At 39.9% G+C, this 23,913-nt stretch overlaps 2 protein-coding genes across 2 annotated transcripts; both read left to right on the top strand.

The window, feature by feature from the left end:
* Positions 1 to 525: 525 nt before the first annotated feature.
* Positions 526 to 12,067, top strand: LOC103708954 (MACPF domain-containing protein CAD1). Its single transcript, XM_008794077.4, has 7 exons — positions 526 to 1,095; positions 6,077 to 6,315; positions 7,032 to 7,227; positions 7,321 to 7,398; positions 8,837 to 9,020; positions 9,168 to 9,331; positions 11,185 to 12,067. Exons 1-7 carry the CDS (start codon positions 811 to 813, stop codon positions 11,794 to 11,796), a joined length of 1,758 nt encoding a protein of 585 aa, XP_008792299.1. The 5' UTR covers positions 526 to 810; the 3' UTR covers positions 11,797 to 12,067.
* Positions 12,068 to 16,427: 4,360 nt separating this feature from the next.
* LOC103709024 (protein NRT1/ PTR FAMILY 4.5-like) lies at positions 16,428 to 23,913 on the top strand. Its single transcript, XM_008794178.2, has 7 exons — positions 16,428 to 16,445; positions 20,635 to 20,694; positions 20,771 to 20,876; positions 21,145 to 21,362; positions 21,665 to 22,108; positions 22,311 to 22,438; positions 22,967 to 23,913. Exons 1-7 carry the CDS (start codon positions 16,428 to 16,430, stop codon positions 23,841 to 23,843), a joined length of 1,851 nt encoding a protein of 616 aa, XP_008792400.1. The 3' UTR covers positions 23,844 to 23,913.

Genomic DNA, 23,913 nt, shown 5'->3' with positions numbered 1-23,913 from the left:
TAATCGTATTTTCCATCAACTGGTCTTTAATAATATCAAATTTAACTATATCATTGCACAAAAGCTTCCCTGCCGTTTTGGTTCCTCCAATTCAATTGTTTCTAGCCTTGAGAGAGACCGGATTTTGTGGTTTATTCAGGGACGGCAAAGTAGTTCTTTCTCAATCTATCATATTCTAAATGGCGGTCAGGATCAGCGGCTGATGGGGCAGGTTCTCGTAATTTCCCAAAACAAGAAGCCCCCGTGGTGGAGATCAACGTCAGAAAGCTGGGGGAGGAGGAGGAATTCACAATTTAGGTTAAACCGGTTGAAATTGTTGATCCAATTTGACCTCGACTCCTCCGGGAGTATACACTTTTTTATGATATATTAGTTTTCCCTTTTGACGGAAGTAATGATGTTAACATTGAGTTTGCGTGCCAGCAGACGGCAGATGGACGGCTACAGAGACGCGATATGAAGAAAGCTAAAGTATCACGAGCTCCGTTTGATCGATAGACCGGTCAACTCCTAATCGCCCTTTAGAAAACGCGTCTTTTTTATTACAATCAATCGCGTTGGTCAAAAAGCCCCCCACCGGAGATCTCTCCATCCCCTTCTGTGTCTTGTCTCCCTTGCAAGCCCCGTCGAATCGAAAGAAGAAGGCGAGAACAAAACACAACCCCTTCCTTCCCCTGCCCTCCGCTCTTCGATTCCAACGATATTATTAAGAGTATTAATAACGAGAGATGCGGAGATTCCCGCTCCCGCCGGAGAGATGAGATGAGATGAGAACAAGCCCTTCCTGTCCCCATCACTCCTTCTGCTCCTATGGAGAGGCCGCGGCCGCCGCCGGCGAGCTCCAACGCTCTGATCGCCACGCTCTCCAACGCCGTCCAGGCCCTAGGCCGGGGCTTCGATGTTACATCCGACACCCGCCTCCTCTACTGCAAGGGCGCCCCCGGCTCCCGGCTCGTACTGGTCGACGAGGGGCGCACCAGGGACTTCGTGATCTCCGATGACAGCGGCGTCGTCCTCCCCGATGTCTCCTTGGATATTGATATCTTTAGAGAGCAGAGCCTGCGGGAGACCACGCCGGCGTTTAGCTTTCAGCAAGTAAGTCAAATTAATTCGATTTCTCGGTTTCTTTTTTTGCCGATCTGGGTTTGTCTGGACTCGAAGTTATGAGATCGGGTGTGCGTTCTGTCGTGGAGGGATGCTGATGGGTTTTGGTTGCTTTGCTTGGTTGCTTCTGGTCATTTTTCAATTGACTTTCGGCGGTATTTTGTTTTTTATCAGACCGAGCTAGTCTCAAATTTTAATCCTTTTCTCCTTTATTTTCTTTAAATTATCATAGTAATCTTGGGATATCTGAGCCTTCTTGTTTATGGAGGCACAGTTGTCAAGCTGTTATTTCCTTCCTTCCCTTCTGCCATCACCCCACAGACATAGATTTTAGTTGTTAATGCTTTGGCTTTATTATTGTAAATTACGGCATGTCCTGTAATTGTGATCCTTCCGTGAGTTTGGTCTCCATATAGGGTGAATGAAGAATGCTCGACATGCGGGTGATGTCTTAGAATTGGAAGGAGCATATGTTTAGCGGTGGCACTGTTATGAATATAACGACAAGTATGAGAATTCTTTTGGAGAAATATAAGTTTGACATCACAACTAGAAGATGGTCAAAATTATATCCGTCTGGCTGTAAAGATGACATTGTGCTTTAAAAGCCTTAACCTTTACAGGGTGTCAGGATAATTTCCCTGCAGAAATCCAGGTCATCATGGAAGGTTGAGCTTCTGAAGAGAGGTTGCAAGATGAATGCGGAGTTGCAGTTTGCTTTGTGCTATAGACCACCAAAATTATAGTGCATGGATTTATAGCACTACAGACATCCTGATTGCCTTCAATGGACTGTGTCGTCCTGGGCAAAGGATAGACCTGTCTTTAGAAGTTCTAAAGTTTCAGATTGGTGCTTGACCAATGCCTAGAAAGCTTGCTTGTTACAATACATGGCAGAAGTTAAAAACATGTTTTAGAATGTCTGGCTCATCACATCAAGGAAATGTTAGTGAACAGCAATTAAGCTTTTGCTGAAGAGATTGTATCACAGGTTCAAAACATAGTACTGAATGATAATCAAAGTCTCCAGTGGCCATTGATAAATATTGATGATACATTGTTTGATTGAACTAATGGTTCAGACTATGACAATCTCTTTTGGAAGGGTAATTTTTATACGATTCGAGCAATAGGATTTGTCACCTTGTAGAATGATCTGTTGCTCTTCAGAAGTTAAATTTTATAACATTTTTATCACCACTCATGGCATTGTTGGAATGACTTGTTTCTGCGTTAATCGTTACAATTTCTGCTTCATCAGTTGGATGAGAGTTTATTAGGTGCTTGATAAATATTGTTGTTTTGGTATGCAGTTGTAAAGATGGTGGTTCAAGTGGGGGTGATTATATGGCCGCATTAACATAAGAGGCATGTTTCAGAAATGATCATGAAGAAGGAGAAAAACATAAAAGAGAGTACTTGGATAATCATAACAAGTTCACTTGAGGCTTGACCTACTTTAGTTTTGATGTGTTTCCTACTTAGTAGGCCAGATTTTGGTCAAGAATAGTAGGTATCATGGATCCGAACCAATTTGAGATGTATGATAGTTAGATATACGCAGTGTGCAGCACAAGCTGCTATGGGATCTAATCATCTTAATTTTAAGTAGGTACATTGAACCATTCCAGGGTGCTTCCCTGCCTTGCATTGATGGGCTGGATAATAATTTGAGTTATTCAGTGCTGTACTGTGGATGTGGACCCTAGCGCACCTTTATATAACTAGTTCTAGACGATCCCGGATTGGATGAGTTGAACTTTAGAGTAAGGCACTGCAAACTCCGTCCTTTTGTTTCGAAAAAATTGCAAGAAACTTTCTGAAGTACTCCTCTTAATGACTACAGGAGTTCAATATTACAACCTAGCACTTTATCTTAAAGATACTGGTTGTTTACATCTAGTAATTATTTGAAATATTTGCTAGATAATTTGGAGAAATATGGAGGATTATTGTATCCGACATATATAAATAAACCATCGCATGAAAATCAAAGTGATTATGAATCTATAACTGCTTATGCTTTTATATCATGTTTTTTTCAATTATCATTAAATATCTTTAATATCCTTAAGTTTTTATTAGTTGCTTGATCCAATTTGGATTCCTTATATCTTCAGGCTGAAGGGCCTTTTTTAAAGTTGTACAGGGCAGAAGTGGGAACAAGTCAAATGATTTGCATCAGATTCCTATTCCAATGGCTACAAACCTGAGCCAAACCGAACCAAAACCACTAGCACTAGTGACATTTGATTGACACTTGATCTATTTCCATTGGTTGGTCAAATTTTGTGGGTTGATCTGGTCTGTTTGAGCAAAATGTTATAGTTCATGTTGTTGATCATAGCTTTTGTCAATTTTTTGTCAATTTGTATCTTTGTAGTGCTGGAAGATATAAATGCCTCAAGATTAAGCTGATATTCTTAAACCATTAGAATGTGTCAGCGGTTCCAAAATACCAAATTAATTTGAAAAAGTTTAGAAGAATTGTGATTTGCAGAATGACTCAAATTGGATGTTTTGATTTATTCAAGATCAACAATATTTTTTAGCCAACATAAAATTGAGATTCTAACTAGACACCTATTGAACCAGACTTTAGCATAACAATTTACTACCTAATCGGCACTTCAAGTTTTTTTAAAAAGATACCGAGGAGCTGAACCAAATTTTAGCATAATAGAGAGCTCATGCTAGACATCCAGAGAAATAGGAACCAAGGGCAGTTCCCGGGTTTTTCCTCTGGGGGGCCAACAACATGCATTATAACTTGAAACAAAGAATATAATATAGACAAAAAGGTGCCTTAAAATTATCAAAGTTGCGCTGGACATTCTTTCCTTAAATCTTTTACTTATAAACAAATGGATTGATTGATTGAGATTTGGGTTCATTTTAGATTCCAAGTTAAAGTTAGTTCTAAGTATCACATTTAGTTATATTTGAGATCCATACTGATCCAAGTTGTATGACTGTATGTCCAAAATATACTACATCATGATTAATGATATAAATCATGCAATGTAACCTATTAATTTAAATGTATATAGATTAATCGTATTATGTATATTTGTACAAGAGTTATAGGAAGACCAAAGCAAAACAAGGACTCCATATATTATGATATGAATTTTTTATAGGATGTAAGAAATAAGTTTGAACTTAAATATGTCCAATCAAGATTGAATATAGGAAAAGGTTATACATAATCAATTGATAGCATATGAACAAATAAAGAGTCTTTTAGAACCTTATCAAGAACGATGATAATAGGTAGTTAAACCATTACCTCAAAATATTCAGCCAATAACCACCTGTTCTATTATCATTTCAGATAACTTTCTTCTGAACTCTACTCGACCAATCCTAATTAACCAGTCCGTCCTTCAATTAATATTAATATTAATTTACTATTATTTTAAAACAGCAACACAAGGGGGAACTCATCGTATGGGTCACACTTTTTGATAAACCATCGAAGCTAGGTCCGCAATCTCAATACTGGGTACCATACCAATACCTTAACATTTCAACACAGTACGATTGGCACGGTACGGTATGCACTCTGTACCAAAATAGCTCTTGAATCATTTTTTTTTAATTTTTTATCTCGGTATGTCTTGGTATGGTACATACTTTTGCATGTCTAGGTACGGAGTGATACACCTCAGTATGGGGAGGTTTGGGTCTGTACCGATCCAAACTTGAGTTTTGTGTTGATTCCCACCCGGTATATAGCATGTTATGCCCCATACTGAGCAGTAGAGGGCACTACGGCTGGCCATGCATCGAAGTTTGAAGCGAAGGATGGCCTTGTCTCAATGCTATTAGAGTTAATGAAGATTTTCATATGATGTTTGTTATCGTATGACATTGGCAAGCTCCCACATAACAGTTTGAGATCTGAGCAACATCTTTTCTGTGTATGTTCTTTTAGGGGAGGGATTGTTACTCTTACCTCTCGACCCCCCTCCCTCCCCAAAAATGGTGTGATGTAAGGTACTTGTAGTGTTTCTTAACATAGGAAGGGAAAGGACCTTGTGTTTCTAACCGTAAAGAGGCTGAGGACATTCTGTTTCTAACTGTAAATATGCTGAGGAGCACATTGGATAGCCAGATCAAAGAAGGTTTTTCACAAGAAGAATACCATGCTCACCCAGTTTACCAAATAGGAAGTTCATATCAGTTTAAAACTGAAGATCTTGTTGGTTTCACAAATTTTGAGGACAAAGAAGCGTACTCTCACATGCACAAATTATAGGAGGGAAATTTATGGTGGGAAATTGAGAAGTTATCTTCCTGCAACCGGTCTTTCACACCTTTATCATGCATTTGGGGGGCCATGCGCTAGTTATAGATGGAAAATATTTTACTGGGGTGGCAGGGCATAGCCTCCACCAGGGCTCCCTCTGGATCTTCCCTTGATAGGAACTGTGAGGATTACTCAATTGATAATGCCTTTTTTGGCAGATATTCCAGTAGAGTTTGTTGATAAATATTGAATGTAGGCACTTTAGAATTTTAATCTTTGTAGACCTTTAAGTATAACTCCTCAAAGATAATGGAACATATCTTGAATAATATGACCTTGTGCTGGATTAAACTGGAAAGTATATTATGTTTCAAAGAAACCTGTATAGGTGAGAAGGATACATTTGTCTATTATTTAATTTGCATTTAACTATAAACACCATAAATATGCGTGTTTATAGTATTAACTTTTGCCTGTTGTTTTTTGCAGTTTAGTCAAATGAAAAACTAATATTTGTTTCATATACTACCCAGGTTTCCTTTAACATTTACACAACATAGTAACATACGATATCACTATCTATTTAATAATATATTTTTTGCATTATATTGAATACAATTATCATGTGTGATCAATCACTGCATCTCATGTATCTATTTTGCATGTGGCATACTTCTTGATATTCAAACACTAATTGCGGTGGTTTCTATCTGTCCTCAGATGGCTGAATATTTTAATAAGAAGTCAGGGTTATCCGAGAATGTACCTCTTGGCAGTTTCAATTCCATGTTCAGTTTTACTGGCTCTGGGAAAATTGATGCTGCAGCAACAAAAGCCCTTGCAATGGATGGTTATTTTATACCTCTATATAAAGTTATACTTATGAATGCCGAATTGGTGTTGCGAGAAGATGTCAGGCTTGCTGTTCCACGGAGGTGGGATCCATCATCTTTGGCTAGGTTAGTAGGTAATAAACTTGTCGCACTTGTGTTTAGCTATTATCACCATATTTTAGTCTTGGAAATAGAATCTCCATATTGGGAATATTTCTAGATCTTTTAGGGCTCGTTTGGTTCGCAGGAAAAGAAGGGGGGAAAGTGTGATCAACGGGAAAGTAATGAGATGCCTCTTGTTTGGTTGGAGTTTTCAAAGGAGAGAGATGGAAAGTCTTTTCCATGAGAAACATGGGAAAGTTACTTTCCCATGAGATGGGAATCACTCCTTTTTTATTTTTTCCCAAAAAGACCCTTCAGCATTAAAGAAGCATTAAAGAGGCATTAAAAACCTAATTTTTATTAAGGGCATAATAGGAATTATACATAACTTTCTTAGGAAAGTGGATGGTCAACCAAACATAAGCACTTTGGAAATTTGTCACTTTCCCATGGTCAACCAAACATACCAAAAGTACTTTCCTAGGTATCCTCTTCCTAGGAATCTGATTCCCAAGAATCATATTCCTAGGAGGGAAAATACTTCCCGCGAACCAAACGAGCCCTTAGTGTTCCATGCTACTGGTCACAGCCTTGTAGTCATGGAAAATCTCTGCTTATATCTTAAGAGAAGACATTAAATCTATCAGTTGAGTTCTTTCTTAATTAGTTCTCTGTCTATGTGTCTCTCTCTCTCTCTCTCTTCTCAGTCATCAAGTTACTCTTCCCTATTCTTTTTTCAGCTTTATCGAGAATTTTGGTACCCACATTGTTACATCTGTGACTATTGGAGGTAAAGATGAAATATATATTAAGCAGCACCATTCATCTCAATTGTCAGCATCTGACATTGAAAAGTATGTGAAAGACATTGGAGACCAAAGATTTTTAAACTTGGAAAACCAGTCAAGTGCTGCTCTCTTTAATTACAAGGACCAGGTCAGTGTCTTTTGTTACTTCAGATGCATAAGTCATAACGTATTACATGAGAAATTTGTGTCATACAATGTTAATATCCACTCAAATGCACAGATTGCAGATCCATCTCTTCTTAACAACCGCGACTTGCAGTCATATCTATCAAGTGTTCCACATCTAAGCGGAAAGGAGGTAACTATATATATATATTTCTAGTATTCCAATTTATCCCCTCCATGTTACTTTGTCATATTAGCTATCACAATGGAATTATGTAAAGACTTATGATTACTTTTATTCATCTATAGATGATTCAGAAATTTAAGAATTCATCTAATTATCTTCAGCTATATATTGGCTGAAAGTGTTTTTTGGGTATTTTCATTTGTGATAGTTATATATTTCTCATTTTACATGTTACACACGAGTGTAGCTGATTCATTTGATCTTAAGCAGCCTCATTTGCTTACACACTTCGCGATACAAAAGACCTTAACCCTTATGGTTACTTTTTAGGTCTTCCTATTTGATTTAAAATACCTTGTTGATTTAATTTATACTATCTAATTTATATTATTTCATACTACTTCTGTGCCCAATTATCCTTGAGCCTTGTCTCATAACAAGATTTCCAGCTTACTGTTATGGAGTTGAATTTCAGTTTCATCATCAGCTTTGAAAGTTTTTTTTTTCTTTTTGATCACTGTTTCATAGACTAGTATTGTTTATGTTGCATGTGCTTAATTAGTTTGTTGCTGCACCACAGCCAATTCCCTTTTTTTTCGCTTAACAATTTCTATGATTGCCTTTTGTGCCATTCTTCCTTTGTCCTTTCCATGATAATCTTGGTTTCATCATTATCTCTAATCAAGTGGTGATCAAGCTAATTATTTCATCTGTCAGCAATCTTTTAGTATCTTTGGTGTGTCCAGTTGGTGACATTTGGCTTTTGCACATCTAGGGCTGTAAACAAATTAGACTGTACATGAACAGCTTGCGCTCAGCTCTATAATAGGTTTATTTGAGCTAGTTCAATTAGAAAACATGCAAGCTCAAACTTCATTTAACCCAGTTTGTCGATTAGCTAAGCCTGAAGAGTCCAGAATTGCAAAAATCAGTAGAAGCTCCAGCTCAGCTCAATAAGGGGCTCGCTCAAGATTGTTCAAATAGGAAACGAACAAATCTTGATTATTTGTGGTTAAGCTTTGCTTGACCTTGGTTTGAGTTCAAACACCCTTATCATATGACAAGCCAAGTGAGGCCTGAGCAACCTAAAGCTTAGCTTCGCTTGTTTGCAGTGCTACAGATATCTTAGTCCTGGCCGGTCAGGCTTAGGATGCCTTTTTGCTGAACCAATGGATCGCTGGATTGGATCGGGTTGGCTGTTTAAAATTTTCAGGTTGGGTTTGGTTTGACCGCGATCTGACCCGAACCTGACTAGTTTACAGGCCTAACTGCACATGTTTGGGCATATGCTTTGTTTGCTCATGTGATTGCCCAAACAGGGTTGTGGTGATCTTCTCTAGCTATTTGAGAAGTTGTTTCACAAAGAATGATATTGATGTTAAAAAATTCTTCGGTGTTTTTTGCTGCTGCTTTGCTTTGCTTAAGTGCTTTACTTCTTCTGCAGGATGTTACAGTAATCTTTAGAAGAAGAGGTGGCGATGATCTAGTTCAAAATCATGCTGAGTGGAAGAACACTGTTCCTTCAGCACCAGATGTTATTAAAATGACCTTTATACCCATTGTTTCTCTTTTAAATGGACTGCCTGGAATCCAGTATTTGTCTCGTGCAATTGATCTATATTTGGAGTGTAAGAATTCTTATATTTCTGGTTCCTCATTGACGTGTTCTTTTTCATGCATTGCTGGATTATCTAGCAAGCCTGTTCATTTTTGCATTAATAGCTGGAGCATTAGGTGGCATGATGCATTTATACTTGTGTTATCATTTTTTTCAGATAAGCCTCCTATAGAGGAGCTGCAGTATTTCCTGGAGTTTCAAATACAGCGAGTTTGGGCTCCAGCACCATCTAGTATTCCTGGTCACCAGAGAAAGGAACCTGTATGCCCATCGCTTCAGTTTAGCTTGATGGGCCCCAAGCTTTATATCAGCTCAGAGCAGGTACAAAGTATTCTTACTGCAGAATTTCTTAATATAGGTTCTGCATGATTCATCTGTATCATTTGCAGATAGTTACCATTACTGTAGCTAATTCCAACAACAGTCTTCTTGTAGCTTAGGATTGTCCTTCATCATCCTTCTGAATCTATGCTTACATATATTCATAATTCAGCTTATGAAAAACAACTATTTTCACAAAGTAGCTTTTTCTCCAAAGAAAAGATTTATAGTAGATATGTGTACCAAATATCAACTTCTTTCGCAATGAATAAGAAGGAACTCAAATTCACGATATATAACACACAACAAATAGCTCATTCTTATAAATTTATGCTTTTTTATCATCTGGCAAATCATTAGCACTAGACCAGATATGATACGAATTAAGAGAATTCCTATTTGCTTGTAGGACAAGACCTTTAAAATGAAATATTTCCCTACACATCCAACATCGACATCCCCAGTTTGTGATGTTCTTCGCGGCAGTTCCAATTTATGATGAATAGCTAGTTCCAAAAATACCCATCCTTCTAGGTGTGTGACGCAATTGCTTCATTATATATTTTTGTAGAAGGCGGAAGGGGCCAAGATGAATTTTCTTATCAATTAGCAGGCCTCTTGGTACTTAATGGACTTGTATTCATGAGATTCAATTAAAGGAGGCTCTCAACTGAAATTTTTCCCAAACCATAGAATGTCCAAATCCACTTATTTCTGCAGAGGTAAGAGACACAGATGTAACAGGTCTACATCACTCAATGTCTTGATCTAATGGTTCCCTTCTGAATTCAGTTTTTCATCACTTCCTCACCAACATTTTCTTTCTTTGAGGAAGTCCTCACAACATTTTCACTAGCAATAATTGTTTTTTCAAATGTCGCTGCTATTCACAATTTTGGAAATTGGTCTTTCAATGTTTACCAACCAGTCAAATAACCAAGCTAGAAGGAAAACATTTTTGCCTTTAATAACCATGAATCTACAACCATAAAACATTCTTTTCTTGATATGGCAACCTCTCTAAAGAGGAATTTGAGGTAACATTAATTGCTTTTCTAATGTCTTGCTTCCTTCACCTGTATTTCTTTAACAAATCTTTTCCAGTATCTGTTAGGTTCTCCAGATTCCATGGTCACTTGCAAAGGAGACCCCTTTTGCAAAAAAACCTTATAGGTTTCTGTATCACCTCCTAACTATTTGGGATCAACTTCATGAATCTTGAGGGTATAATTATTTAGAAGGATACTGTTGACATCTGTAAGAATAACCTGGAGGGAGCAACTCAACTCTCTCTTTCAAACAAGCTACATCTTTATGAGCAGATATGCTCAGGTCCTATTGGCCTGTCAGTCAGTGTCCCCAAGCCATGTCAGGTGGGTGTACTAAATTTGGAGTGGAAGAGACACGGTCCTGTATAATGTGGCTTGTGGATCAGACTATTTACTGATGGAGGGCTGACATCTCAGCTCGCGGTTATATTTTTCTTGAAGGAGACTGCTGAGCTGCTGTCTCAGACAGGACCAGCTTCTTGGTAATACTGCAATCTGCTTAAGAATTTGATGTGCAAAATTTTTCCTAGTCACTGTTCAGATAGGAAAATATAAATATCCAATTGTACAGGACTCCCCAAATTCAACTATGCTATGCTTGGCATGGGGTGTACCAGTGGATTGGAAATCATGGAAAGCTTGATTTGAGGATCTTAACAGTTTATAATGTTCTCTGCATGAGGTTGATGGTCTCTTAGGGATTTTTTTACTCCCAACATCTTGCTTATTTTGGGGATCTTATCAAGCCCGTTTAAGTTGGAATTACATGCCTCGAAGCTAACTTAATTTGGAAATTGGATGCAGATATCTGTTGGTCGGAAACCAGTCACTGGCCTCAGGCTGTGTCTAGAAGGAAGCAAGCAGAACCGACTAGCCATCCATTTACAGCACCTTGCTTCCCTTCCAAAGATTCTCCTACCCCACTGGGACTCTCATGTGGCAATTGGGCCACCAAAATGGCAAGGCCCTGAAGAACAGGACAGCCGCTGGTTCGAACCAATCAAGTGGAAGAACTTTGCCCATGTCAGCACTGCACCAATAGAGAACACTGAAACAAACATTGGGGACCTTTCTGGTGTCTGCATTGTGACAGGGGCTCAGTTGGGGGTGTGGGATTTTGGGGCCAAGAGTGTCCTACACCTCAAACTATTATTCTCCAGAGTTCCTGGGTGTACCATAAGGAGATCGGTGTGGGATCACAGTCCATCCAAGACTCTCGCGCCATGTCTAGATGATGCATCATCTTCAAGCGACAAGTCTGGTCAGATCAGTAAACTTGCAAAGATAGTTGACATGACGGAGATGTCAAAGGGGCCAGAAGATACGCCGGGCCACTGGCTGGTTACGGGAGCAAAGTTGGGGATCGAGAAGGGGAGGATTGTTGCACGTGTAAAGTATTCCTTGTTAAACTACTGAATCTGGTGTTGTTTGTTTGTTTCCATGTTCACCATGCTATGACTCATTCTTTCCGAACTAGCTATCGTTCTTTTGTTCTTGCTGTAGATCTGGATGTTGATGTTATTTATCAGAGGGCATCTCCTCTAGGTTTTGTTTATTTTTTTGTTTCTGTTATAGATTAAAAGTTTTCAGTTGATGTATACTGTTATCTTTGAATAATATATTTTGAGGCTTAAAGTTGTAAGGCAGCGGCCTATTCATGCAGACTTAAATGAACAAATTTTTTTAACATCATGATACAAGCTGGGATTTGACAATTCCAGTAGTTACAAGCCATCAAGATTTTGGCAGGAAATTGTGCAACTGTTAGCTTTCTATGTACCTGAATGTATCAAAAAGTCTATATTATATTGGCAACTTGTAATTCTGTGCAAGTGTATGTTTTTCTTCACCCCCTAAATCCAATGTCTTTAAGATACAAGTCAAACTGCTTGTACAAACAAATTGGTATCATCCTAGGAGTGAACAATCCTTGTTTCTTGAGTCAAATAGTGATGTAAATGACCTGAGCCTGGTCTGCTCATGCCAAATTTTACACTTGGGCATGCTTGCTCCCTAGCCTAACCATCTATAAAACCAGGCCCTAATAAGCCTACAACCGATCCCAAAATAATTTAAACTCAGGTCTCAATAGGGCTCAATTCTTAGTTGTCAGGAACAGTTTTTCTAAAGAAAGGAACCATTTTTCTTTATGGGGACATGAACATACATTTAAGTGCCCGTCCGCTACCTTTATACAACAAACTTCTCTTTTGCTTAAATGTTTCATATAATCTCCATACACCTATATTTTTAATCTGCTGAATATATAGGGATCTTCACAGACTTTTGTTGTACATATGTCTGGTTCATACTTTGATGATTGAAACAAAAAAAAAAAAATGTTATGCCTCGTCAACTTTTATATGTTTTTAGCTTTATAAACCACTTCTGCTGACAATACTCGACTCGATCGGATCCAAACAAATAGAGTTGTCACTTTCTGGACTCACACCTAGGACCTTAGACATGATCCTTGTATTCGAATCCTGTCGACGTGGAAAAGCCAAATGTTCTCCTATGGCCAGGGTTGTCGAACGTAGAGCTCACCCAGAACTCTTCGACAATATCCTTGGTTTTGACCTTCTTGCACCCCACTTGCACTAAGTCATTCCATTAAATGAATCTTGACCAGAACCCAAGGAAATCAGAGAAGATAGATGTTACAAATTAAGGATAGAGAGGGAGAGGTGAAACAGTGAACAAAGACTGGTTTCAATCTCTGGTAAGGCCCCACTACTTCTCTCAGACGCGCAGAGATGGTTTAATGACCTATTCACTGTAGACTGGCTCTCTTTTCTAGACATTTTTGGGCCAGCAAATGGTCAACTTGACACTGAGTGGTGCAAGCCATACGTCGGAATAACTTCCTTCAAATTACAATGGTCAAGAATGTTAAGGCTAAAAATGGATGATTACAGTGACGAGCTTGGGCCTAATCTAGCTCTGGCATTTGCTGCGGCAAAAGAGCATTCATTCCATATTATGGTAAAGGAAAATATATGGTGGATGCACAAATCTATGGGCTATGGCAAAACTGATGTGGCGTTACTTTCTTCATGCACGTAACACCAACTGGCCCCTCAAGAATTGTTGCGGTAAAGTTGCCTTTGTGACCCTTCTTTGGCTGTCTTCTATTTGTCTTTCTCGATTCTTTGTTTGATGAGGATTCCATACAAAACATGGTCTAAGTGCACGTAAAACAAATAAATTATATAAAAAATACATATAATCGTGCATAAAATAGGCATAAATATGCATAATATAAGTCACAAGTGTGTATAATTATGCCTCAGAAGCTCAGAGTGAAAGATAAATGGAACATGGTCAGGGATTGAGTTGCAGTCAAACTAAGGGCCTTGAAGGAGGCTTACCTGCTGCCTCACTGATTAGATGACATGTAAGTTGTCTCATGGATCAATCCCATTATTGTATTTTTCTATTTTGCATTCACTGCTTAATCGAAGAGCGCAACTTTTTTTGACCTTTCTAATGTCGTGTTCTGCGTCTGAACTTTGAAGACGAATGCATGCATGTCGCATAAGCCTTAAATATTTGGTCTTAAGCAACTATCATATATGGTAGGTGAAGCAGAGTACGTAGTTCTGTGGGGTTCATGTGTTGCCACCATTGCCTTCTCTGGTTTCAACTGACATGGCACAAACATCTTACCCTGCATCCAGCTCTACTGAAGAGTAGAGACATTAACATGGAAAGCTTTTCTTTTGATAGATTGTATTGGACACCAAGGCCCCGTTTACATCTAAATTTGTCCCAGCTGGACTGCTAAAAACCGTGCGATACATGAGAAGAATGGGTATTGTTTTAGACAAGAATGTTACAGCCATGCCCATGCTTGGGAAGTTTCATATCATTGATGAACGTTTATGGCTTCTTAATTAGGCTGACACAGTTGCATTCCATATTAGATGGAAGTCTCCCAGTTCCCTAACTTACTTTAGGCTAAACATACTCGTAATTTGTAGGCACATATGCATGATTTCTATTTGACATCCATACCTTTCACAAGGTACTGATGGGACAATGGCCTCAAGCACCGGCTTTTACGCTTGTTCTAGCTTTTAACATAAAGGTTATTCATGTTACAAATTGCAGGCTCCCTGCTGCGAATTGGATACATTAAAAGATGTCGCATGGGATTAATAATCTAGTACAGATCTAGTACCGGGATATCAAATAAGCTCTCGAGTAAACTTCCCGCTAATGAGTTGATTCGCTGATTGCCCTAAAAGGTGTTTCAAGCTATATGATGATATTATCTGCTTCATATCATTTTCTCCTAATTATTTGTTAAAAAAAAAGCAAAGAAAAGTTTGATCAACCTATTAATTAATTGCAAATAATGCTGAGTTTGAAAGTTTGGTTAATTAGTTTGTAACTTATTTTTGAATGAAGTTGTCACGACCCGAACCTAGCACTTGGGTCCTGCCACGCGATACGACCGCACGCTTTTTAGGACAGTATTTTAGTAAATATGCTAGGCCTGAAAATTTATCACAACTTTAAAATCACTGCACAATAATGTTCTCAATTCATAATTAGGGATGCAAATAGCTCGGGTCGGATTGGATCCTGAGTGATCTCGATCTGATCCGATTTTTGATTCGGGTCCTAATTTTGGATCCAGATCCGATCTGGTTGAAGATCGGATCGGATCGGGTCCGAATGGAGTCGCGTTCGGGTTCGAATCGGATCCATTTTTTTGTACTTTTGGAAAAGAATTTAGGCAAATCTAATTTGGTCATACCTGATGCGGGGTTTTCACCCCAACACCAGCCCACACACCGGCCGAGCAGGGAAAGCGACTGCGTCCCTCCCGAGGTATTGTCCGCTCTGGGCAGGCCCCGTGGGCGCGGAGCTCGCACGGGGTGCGCACCCACCTGCAGGCGCGGAGCTCGTACAGGGGCTTGGGCGACCCTCACGGTTTTGTCCTATAAAAGGCGCCTCGTGAGAAAAGGTTTTGCACCTCCTCATTATAAGGCACAGATCTTTCCGCTGATTAGCCGATGTGGGACTAAACTGGGAACCTCATCCCACAACAATACCATAATTATGAGGTGCTGGGTGACCCACGACTTGAAAGACTTGCAATTGACCTCGAGTCAGAACAGATGACTCGTGACATACTAACCAAGTCGGTCTACAAGCGAAATTTCATATCACCCTATTTTTTATCTATATGACTGATTGGACGGAACTTGGCGTCTCCCAGCTCCCCTCTCACAAGGGCAAAAAAAATCCCTGACCTTCTTCCAAAATCCAACTCCATTGCAGAAAACTGGCACATGACCTATCAGTTCAGCGTTCCCTCACTTTCTCCCTTCAAAAGTTAAAAGAAACAAAAACCGAAAAACAGAAAGAAAAAAAAAAAACCAGCTACTGAGACACCAGACCAGAGGTATCAACAGTGTAATAGATCGAGAGAGAATCCTGACGGGCCGAGGTTGCATTGGATTCCGTGAACCTATGCCTGTTGCTATCCTTCCTACTCTCTTAGAACTTTTCCCCGATCTTCTTCTCTCTCTCTCTCTTCGGGTCCAATCGGATTGGATCGGGTTCGTTCGATAAACTCAAATCCGACCCAAAAAATGATTCGGATCCAATTTTCGGACCCGATCCGGACCTGCGGGTCCAAAAATTCGGATCGGATCTACGCGGGTCGGGTTGGGTCGGGTCACGGATCGATCCGACCCATTTGCAGCCTTATTCATAATGAACGACAAAACTGATCCATTAAAGAATTTAATCATCCAACAGGTATCAGTGATGCTTTATCTATTCATTTTTTTCGCTTATGATCTCAACTATAGCTAAGTATTACGCAACCTACAACTCTAAAAAAAGAAAAAAAAAAAAAAAGAGGAAAACTATCTCTTTCCTCCCTTCATCATGAATAGCCCACCCCTTCCTCTTCCTCCTTGCAAATCCAATGGGTGGGGCAGCCATGGTGGCTCGCCCCCCCACCCGATGGCGGCCACAGCGGCCGCAACCTCAACCAACCGGCGGTCCACGGCCGCAGAACAGGGGCGATGAAGATCGAAATAGAGGTATCCTATTTCGGATGAAATTTTCGGCGATTCGCCGGCTCAAACCCAAGCTGAAGCCTACTCAAACACTACGAAAGAAAGCGGAACAAGATGAGGAACATTTACCTCGGTCCAGAGAGGTTCCAACGGCCCTTTTCGACGACGAATCGAGGAGGAGATTCGGAGAAGAAGAGCTTGAAATCATAGTGATTCTCAGCGATTGGGGTGGAGAAAATGAAAAGAGGAGAAGAGGAGTTACATAGGAAAGATCTCAAAGTTCGAATCGAACTTAGATTGCCCTCGGAGAGTTGCCGACTCTATCGAAATCGGGGAGAAAGAAGACTCCCAGCCTGGGTCTTCTTTCTGGATCCCCTCACGTGCTATGCATAAGCCGAGTTGGGCCAATATCATGTTATCACAGTTTTTATCACGGCTGATACCTCAACCAACATCATATGCTCATTTATATTTATGTCGGCCAATATAAACTGATGTAGCTCGATATCGACTTATGATATCAAAATAATTCCTAATCTATCTTTAAAATTTAAATATCATTCTAATTATTTATTATTTAAATTAATTACTGAATATGATAGTTAATACACGTTTATTATAATAATTGAGATTTTGTAAACCTTGATTTTTACAGTATTGGCTGAAATTTCAAAAATCCTAGGTCCTGGATTTCTTTCTCATCCAACATGAACTAAGATATTGGTTCATCTCAGTATCATCGACCTTCTGAGATGGCTGAGATCCCCGTAATTAACAATCCTGGCATCCACTTACAGTAAATTTAGAAAGATATATATGTCATAAACGATCTAGGCTGACAAGATTATATTCATTTGTGAATACCAAAGTCAATAGAGAATTGTAGAATTCTAGATAGGCACACGATTCATCATTATCTAAAATAAAGGAAAAGTTGACGGACAAAAGAGAGATGTTTATACATCAAATCATCTTACTGCTGAGTGCTGCATTGCTCCACTCAGATGACAATTTGAGACAGGCATCAACAATATCATAATTTTTCCTTTCCCTCCATGCGAAACAATAGGCCGAATCTATACACCTTTTACATTGCAAACAAAAGTACATGAAAATATAGCGAGCGTGTATTAGAAGGTAGGGTTTGTATGTCAGTTTTTTTTCAAGGTGGACAACGTACAGAAAGGCAGGCAATTTTCTATCCAAGGTCTTTGTTGCTATCGACTGAAGGGAGCTTCATGTATGGAGTCGGAATATATATTAGAGATCAGGTGGAGAAATTACTTCTCTTGACTGTGATCTATACTGTAACTCCACCAAGTGTGCTTAAATATAAACCAAACCTCCTGCACCTGAACTAATGTTACAACTTCAACAGTCGTCACCAATTTCTTTCTTGATCATTGCTTTCCAGGGTCGGTCCACTCCAAAAAGAATGGATTGAGTCTTTTCTAGGATCATACATATTTCTATTTGGACTAATCTTATGTGGTACCATGCATTTGAGCCAAGTTTGGAATCATTCCCTTGCTTGCATTCATGCAACATCCAGGGTTCAGGGGTTCTTTAATTTGAATCCTTTACTCTTCGCAGCCTGCAACAATGACAGGTCTTTGTCAGGACCATTTGGCACCAAGTTGTAAGCAGTCTAAAATTTGGAGTTAAGATGGCAGCCACTATAATACAGTATTTTATTTTTTTTTGAGACAAATAGCAGAGATTTGAACATCGTGAAAAGTATTGAAACTATTTTTTATTTAAGGAAAAGAGTGTTTAAGTCATGATAGTGAACTAGTTGTCAGTCTGATTAATATAATCTTCATCAACTGAATAGACCAAATAGTTACTACGACTTGTTGGCTGTTGCACTAAATAGTTGATGTGGCATACTATTTTCATCAGCATGACATCAATTATACCAGAAGTAGTCAATAAAAAAAAATAAAGGACTGTGAAGAGTGAAGAGTCATTAATGACCAGGCTTGGCAGAGAAACCTTTCACGACGGAAAATAAATCAAAATTTTATGGGTTTATGAATTTTTCTCTCTCTCCTGGTTAAGATCTCTGATAGCTCTAAACTTCGTTCTTTCCATATCTTTCAGATACTTTCCTGTTTGGGTCCATCATTTTCCATTTGCTCAGATCCTAGAATATTTATCACATAGTTTAAAGGCCAACAGCCAAAAGCATCTAAATGACACCAGTTCCAGAAGATTACTCTTCACCAGTTCTTGTTGTCTTCCTCTTGGTGTTGTCAAATTATTGTCTCCTGTAATCCACCAGAAAGAAAAACTATGATTTAGTTTCATTGCAACTTTCCTCGTGGCGGACTTGCGTAACGTTACCGCTGCTTGAATTGCGGATCCAATGGTTGCCGTCCTTTTTTATATATATAAAAAAGAAATAAAAGAGAGAGAAGAATGGTTCGGTATATAGAAACCGAGATTGTGGGGACCGGGGAATAGTTTTGCATGGTATGGGAGAACGGTGGAAGTCGAGAACGTATTCGAAAGGTCCAATGCACGTACAAACATTCTAATCGGAAGCTCTCATGTTGTCTGAGTCTCTCTGTATGAGTTAGCTTAATTAGTTGTGTTGGAGGAAAATATAATAAGAGGACGAAACTAATCGGACTGAGGCACGGAAATCTCACTTTCTTTAAGAAGATTCAAGCCCTCTGCGGTTGGCAAAGACTAGATCCTGGTGCACCATAAAATACTATAGCTTGTCTCCTCTAGGATACAACAGTTTGATGATCGTCATATGGCAAGGACAACTCTGCACGGTAGTCAAGCCCAAAGCTCTACCAAAGAACATCCTTCTTTGCCAAGAACTCTCTCAAAATATTTTGGGGTAATTAATCACCGGTACATTTATTGACTGGTCTCTAATGTTTAATCTCTGTTGACTGGTTGTTTAACAATCAGTCTAGCCATATTTCAATACTTTATTATGAGACAGAAACACCCCCTAAGAATATTTTAATTTCTATTGCTTTATCTTCCATCCCACCGAAGAAGAGAAAGAAAAAAGGGGGTCGGGCCCGCCACGGCCGGCGCCGACCATGGCTCAACCCCTCCCGAGCCTCCTACTGCGGCCACGCTGTCAGAAATATCCTGCGGCCGTCACCGGCCACGACCTGCCCTCCTTTCGTGTTCGCCGCGGCCCGGACTCTTTCCGGTGCTGACGGCCTCACAGGAGGAAAAGAATTCTTCGTGGGACATCTGCGGCTGCCGCGGCCACGGCCGCCGCCGGCGGCGGCCCGACCCCCTCCCGTGGTCCTTTCTTATGTCTGCCACGGCCCAGCCTCCTTCTGACGCCGGCGACATTGCCGGAGGGGAAGAAAGAAGAAAAAAAAGAAAAAAAAGGAAAGGAAAGAAAAAGAAGAAAAGAAAGAAAGAAAGGAAAAATAAATAAATAAAAAAAAGAAGAAAAAAAAGAAAAAAAAGAAGAGAAGGAAAGAAAAAGGAAAGAAAAAGAAGAAAAGGAAAGAAAAAGGAAGAAAAGGAAAGAGAAAGAAGAGAAGGAAAGGAAAAGAAAAAAAGAAAAGAGAAAAAGGAGAAGAAAAAGGAAAGAAAAAGAAGAGATGGAAAAAAAAAAAGAAGAAAAAGATAAAAAAAAGAAGAATATTTTTATGAGTAAAATGAAATGATATTGTATATATTTGGAATGGAGAGAGAGAAGGGTTTATATAAAAAGTTTGTAATAAAAACATAAATGTGTTTAAAAATCCTATAAGAGTAACTTTTCCACCAAATAGACATTGATTCCCATTTTTCAAAAATAGTTCATAAATTATTCCCATTTATTTCCCATGAATCCTTCATCCCCCCAAATACAAGAACCTTTCATCTTCTCAAATATATAAACCTTTCATCTCCCCAGATGCATGAACCATTCATACGTCATTAAATGCGTAAACCTCATAAATAAAACAAATATTAAATTTAATATTAAAATGCACCAATAAGTTGGATACAGAAAATCTTTATATATATGAGATCCTTTAACACGCACCTTGACAACCTCTCCTCTTCTTCTCCAAAGCACCATGGTACTCTCTCTCTCTCTCTCTCTCTCTCTCTCTCTCTCTCTCTCTGTGTGTGTGTGTGTGTGTGTGTGTGTACATGTGTGTGTGTGTGCGTGAGCGCTCGTGTGAGCAATCTTTGCTTTGTTCTGTTTATGATACCCAGTTCTTTGGTTCTCTCGCAGGAGAAGTGGGAAGTCAAGAATGCGAGGTCCTCCGACTCCACTCTCAAAACCATGTCTACGGTACTCCCTCTCCTCTTTGGATTTGGTTGGTAATTTCTCTTATTGATCCTGTGCTTAATTCTTTGTGGGCCTATAGGAGAAGACAGGAGATCAAGTACTGGTGGAAGGGAAGTTGGATTGGAGAGGAAAGCCAGTCAGAAAAGGAGAACATGGGGGAGTCGGCTCATCCTTGCTCATACTGGGTATTTAAAACTGATACTTTTTAACACCCTAGCAACATATGCACACAAGTAAGACCAAATTAAATGAGATCGAATGATCGATATACCGTTAATGCATGCATGCTATATATCATAATATGGCCGTATGCCATGCAAATTAATGCTAACTTCACAAGCATACACTAGGACGACATAGCCTCTTTTTTTCTTTTCTTTTTTTTGCACATAACACATTTTTTTGCATCTTTGTTGTGCATTACTTGGTCTCTAATGCCCCATTTGTTCGCAGCCGCCTTCATGTTTGAGAGCGTGGCCACCCTCGCACTAGCAGCCAATCTCATTACCTACTTCACGGAAGTCATGCATTTGGATATAGCCGTTGCTTCCAATGCTCTAACCAACTACATGGGCACCAGCTACATCGTCTCAGTTGCTATAGCAGTCTTTGCAGATATATTTATTGGAAGATACAAATCTGTTATCATATCAGCCAGTATTGAGCTCGTGGTACTTCACCTACAAACTTGACAGCTTTTTTCTTTTTACTTAATATCAACAAATCATCCTTACCAAACCAACTATTTCATACTTCAAGAACAATTCATGAATCGTACGTCCACCGTATAGACATAAAACTTTAGTGATGTATAATCTTGAACAATTTTAAATATTTAACGTTATGCTTGCTATACATCCATGCATTTGAAAGTATTGAATTGTCTTAAAAAAACCAATTACTCTATATATCTACGATTCAATATTGTTAATTAATGATCACTTGTTGTCTTCTAATCTCTTCATTTTTTCAGGGACTTCTGTTGTTAACTCTGCAAGCTCACTTCCCAAGCCTCAAGCCACCTCTCTGCAACCTCTTCGACCCTACCGGCCATTGTCTGAAAGTTGATGGTGCTAATGCTGTGCTCCTGTTCATCTCTCTATACCTTGTAGCCATTGGGTCGGCTGGGATCAAGGCCAGCCTGCCAGTTCACTGCGCCGATCAATTCGACGAGAAGGACCCTCAAGAGGCCCGTCAAATGTCGAGCTTCTTCAACTGGCTCTTGCTGAGCATCTGTCTCGGAGGGGCCATCAGCTTGACCTTGGTGGTCTGGGTTCAGAACGAGAAAGGGTGGGACCGGGGATTTGGGATTTCCACAGTTGCCTTGCTGTCAGCACTGGTAGTCTTCCTTGCTGGTGTCCCAAAGTATCGGATAGCCATCATTCAAGGAACTAATGCACTTCTCGAAATTATTCAGGTTTGCAACTTCTCCAAATCACCCTCTTCAATTTTTTTCTGCCATAGGCTGTAAGATAGTTAAATAAAGGAATCAGTGAGAACGATGTCCAGCAAAACTTGCCTCTATGACAATGTTATGTTAGGGAATAAGTCGAGTATTTTGCTTTGGCCATTGCTCTTCATTTAGACGTCCGAGCCCTGACCGAGTCTATATTCTTCAGGTTTACGTGGCAGCGTTCAGGAACAGGAATCTTGACCTCCCTGAAGATCCTTCGGAGCTTTATGAAATCGATGGAACGAAAGAGTCGCTTGAAGAAGTAGAATTCCTGCCTCACAGAGATAAATTCAGGTCGTTTTTTTGAAAAAAAAGAATTCTGTCCGTAATCTCCTTCTTATGAATTGCACCACCATCTTTCTTGATGAATCGAACTCATCTGGAACAGGATAAGAAGATTCATTCCTATCAATAATTTACATTATTATATATCAGAATTTATTTTGATTGACAGAAGTTTTTCGGTAAAATATATGATTCGGACTCTTCAAAAGATAAAAAAAGTAAATAATTTCATATTATATAGAGCCTTTTGAGAATTTTCACATTATAATTTTATATAGCATGATGCTGCAAGTGTGGCTCAGCTTGCAGCAGTTCATGATTCTATATGCATTGGAAAATTAGGTAACTACGGTTCTTCAATTTCCTTTCTGATGGAAAAACATCAAGAAACGTTGACAGAGTATACAGTAACAAGTGCTAAGTAATTCTTCCTTCAGGGTGCTACTGTTTTAGCACTCCAAGAATTTTTATCACTTGCAAGAACCCTCCCTCCTCCAATCACACGACATAAGCTAGTTGCTTGAAAATTCTACGCAGGTTCTTGGATAAAGCGGCAATCCGAACTTCCACCACCATTCGCAGCTCTTCACCCAGCCCATGGAAGCTATGCCGAGTCACCCAGGTGGAGAACGCCAAGACCATCCTTGGGATGATCCCCATCTTCTGCAGCGCCATCATCATGAGCACCTGCCTGGCTCAGCTCCAGACCTTCTCCATCCAGCAGGGCTCCACCATGGACACCCGCGTCACCAGCAAATTCCACATCCCCCCTGCGAGCCTCCCCATCATCCCCCTCACCTTCATGATCATCATGATCCCAGTCTACGACCGCCTCTTCGTCCCCTTCGCCCGGAGGATTACCGGGCACACCACCGGCATCACCCACTTCCAACGCATCGGTGTCGGGCTCGTGCTTTCATGCATATCCATGGCCACGGCCGCAGTCGTCGAGGTGAAGCGCAAGAATGCCGCAAAGAGCCATGGGATGCTCGACGCCCTCCCCGTGCTGCAGCCGCTGCCGATCAGCGTCTTCTGGCTCTCCTTCCAGTACTTCATTTTCGGCATTGCCGACATGTTTACTTCCGTCGGACTGCTCGAGTTCTTCTACTCGGAGGCACCCATGGCTTTGAAGTCGATCTCAACCTCCTTCCTTTGGTGTTCGATGTCGCTTGGGTACTTTCTGAGCACCATATTGGTTGAACTGGTGAACGCCGCCACCAAAAATCGCACAAAGAGCAGAGGGTGGCTGGCTGGAAATAATCTCAACAGGAATCATGTGAACCTCTTCTATTGGTTGCTCTGCATCCTTAGCTTCATCAACTTCTTGAACTACTTGTTTTGGGCCAAGTGGTACAAGTACAGGCCACAGGTTCCCCGTGACACAGCCGAGAATGGGAAGGTGGAAGCACTGTAATACCTTTTGGTTTGATTTTTCTCTGTTTTCAGTTGCTCCTTTTTTTATTGAGAAAGACTAATTTGCTCAT

Source organism: Phoenix dactylifera, chromosome 11, assembly GCF_009389715.1.
Source record: "Phoenix dactylifera cultivar Barhee BC4 chromosome 11, palm_55x_up_171113_PBpolish2nd_filt_p, whole genome shotgun sequence".
Lineage (NCBI taxonomy): Eukaryota > Viridiplantae > Streptophyta > Magnoliopsida > Arecales > Arecaceae > Phoenix > Phoenix dactylifera.
Note: the sequence above shows the minus strand (reverse complement) of the source record. Positions and strands in the feature narration are given on the sequence as shown.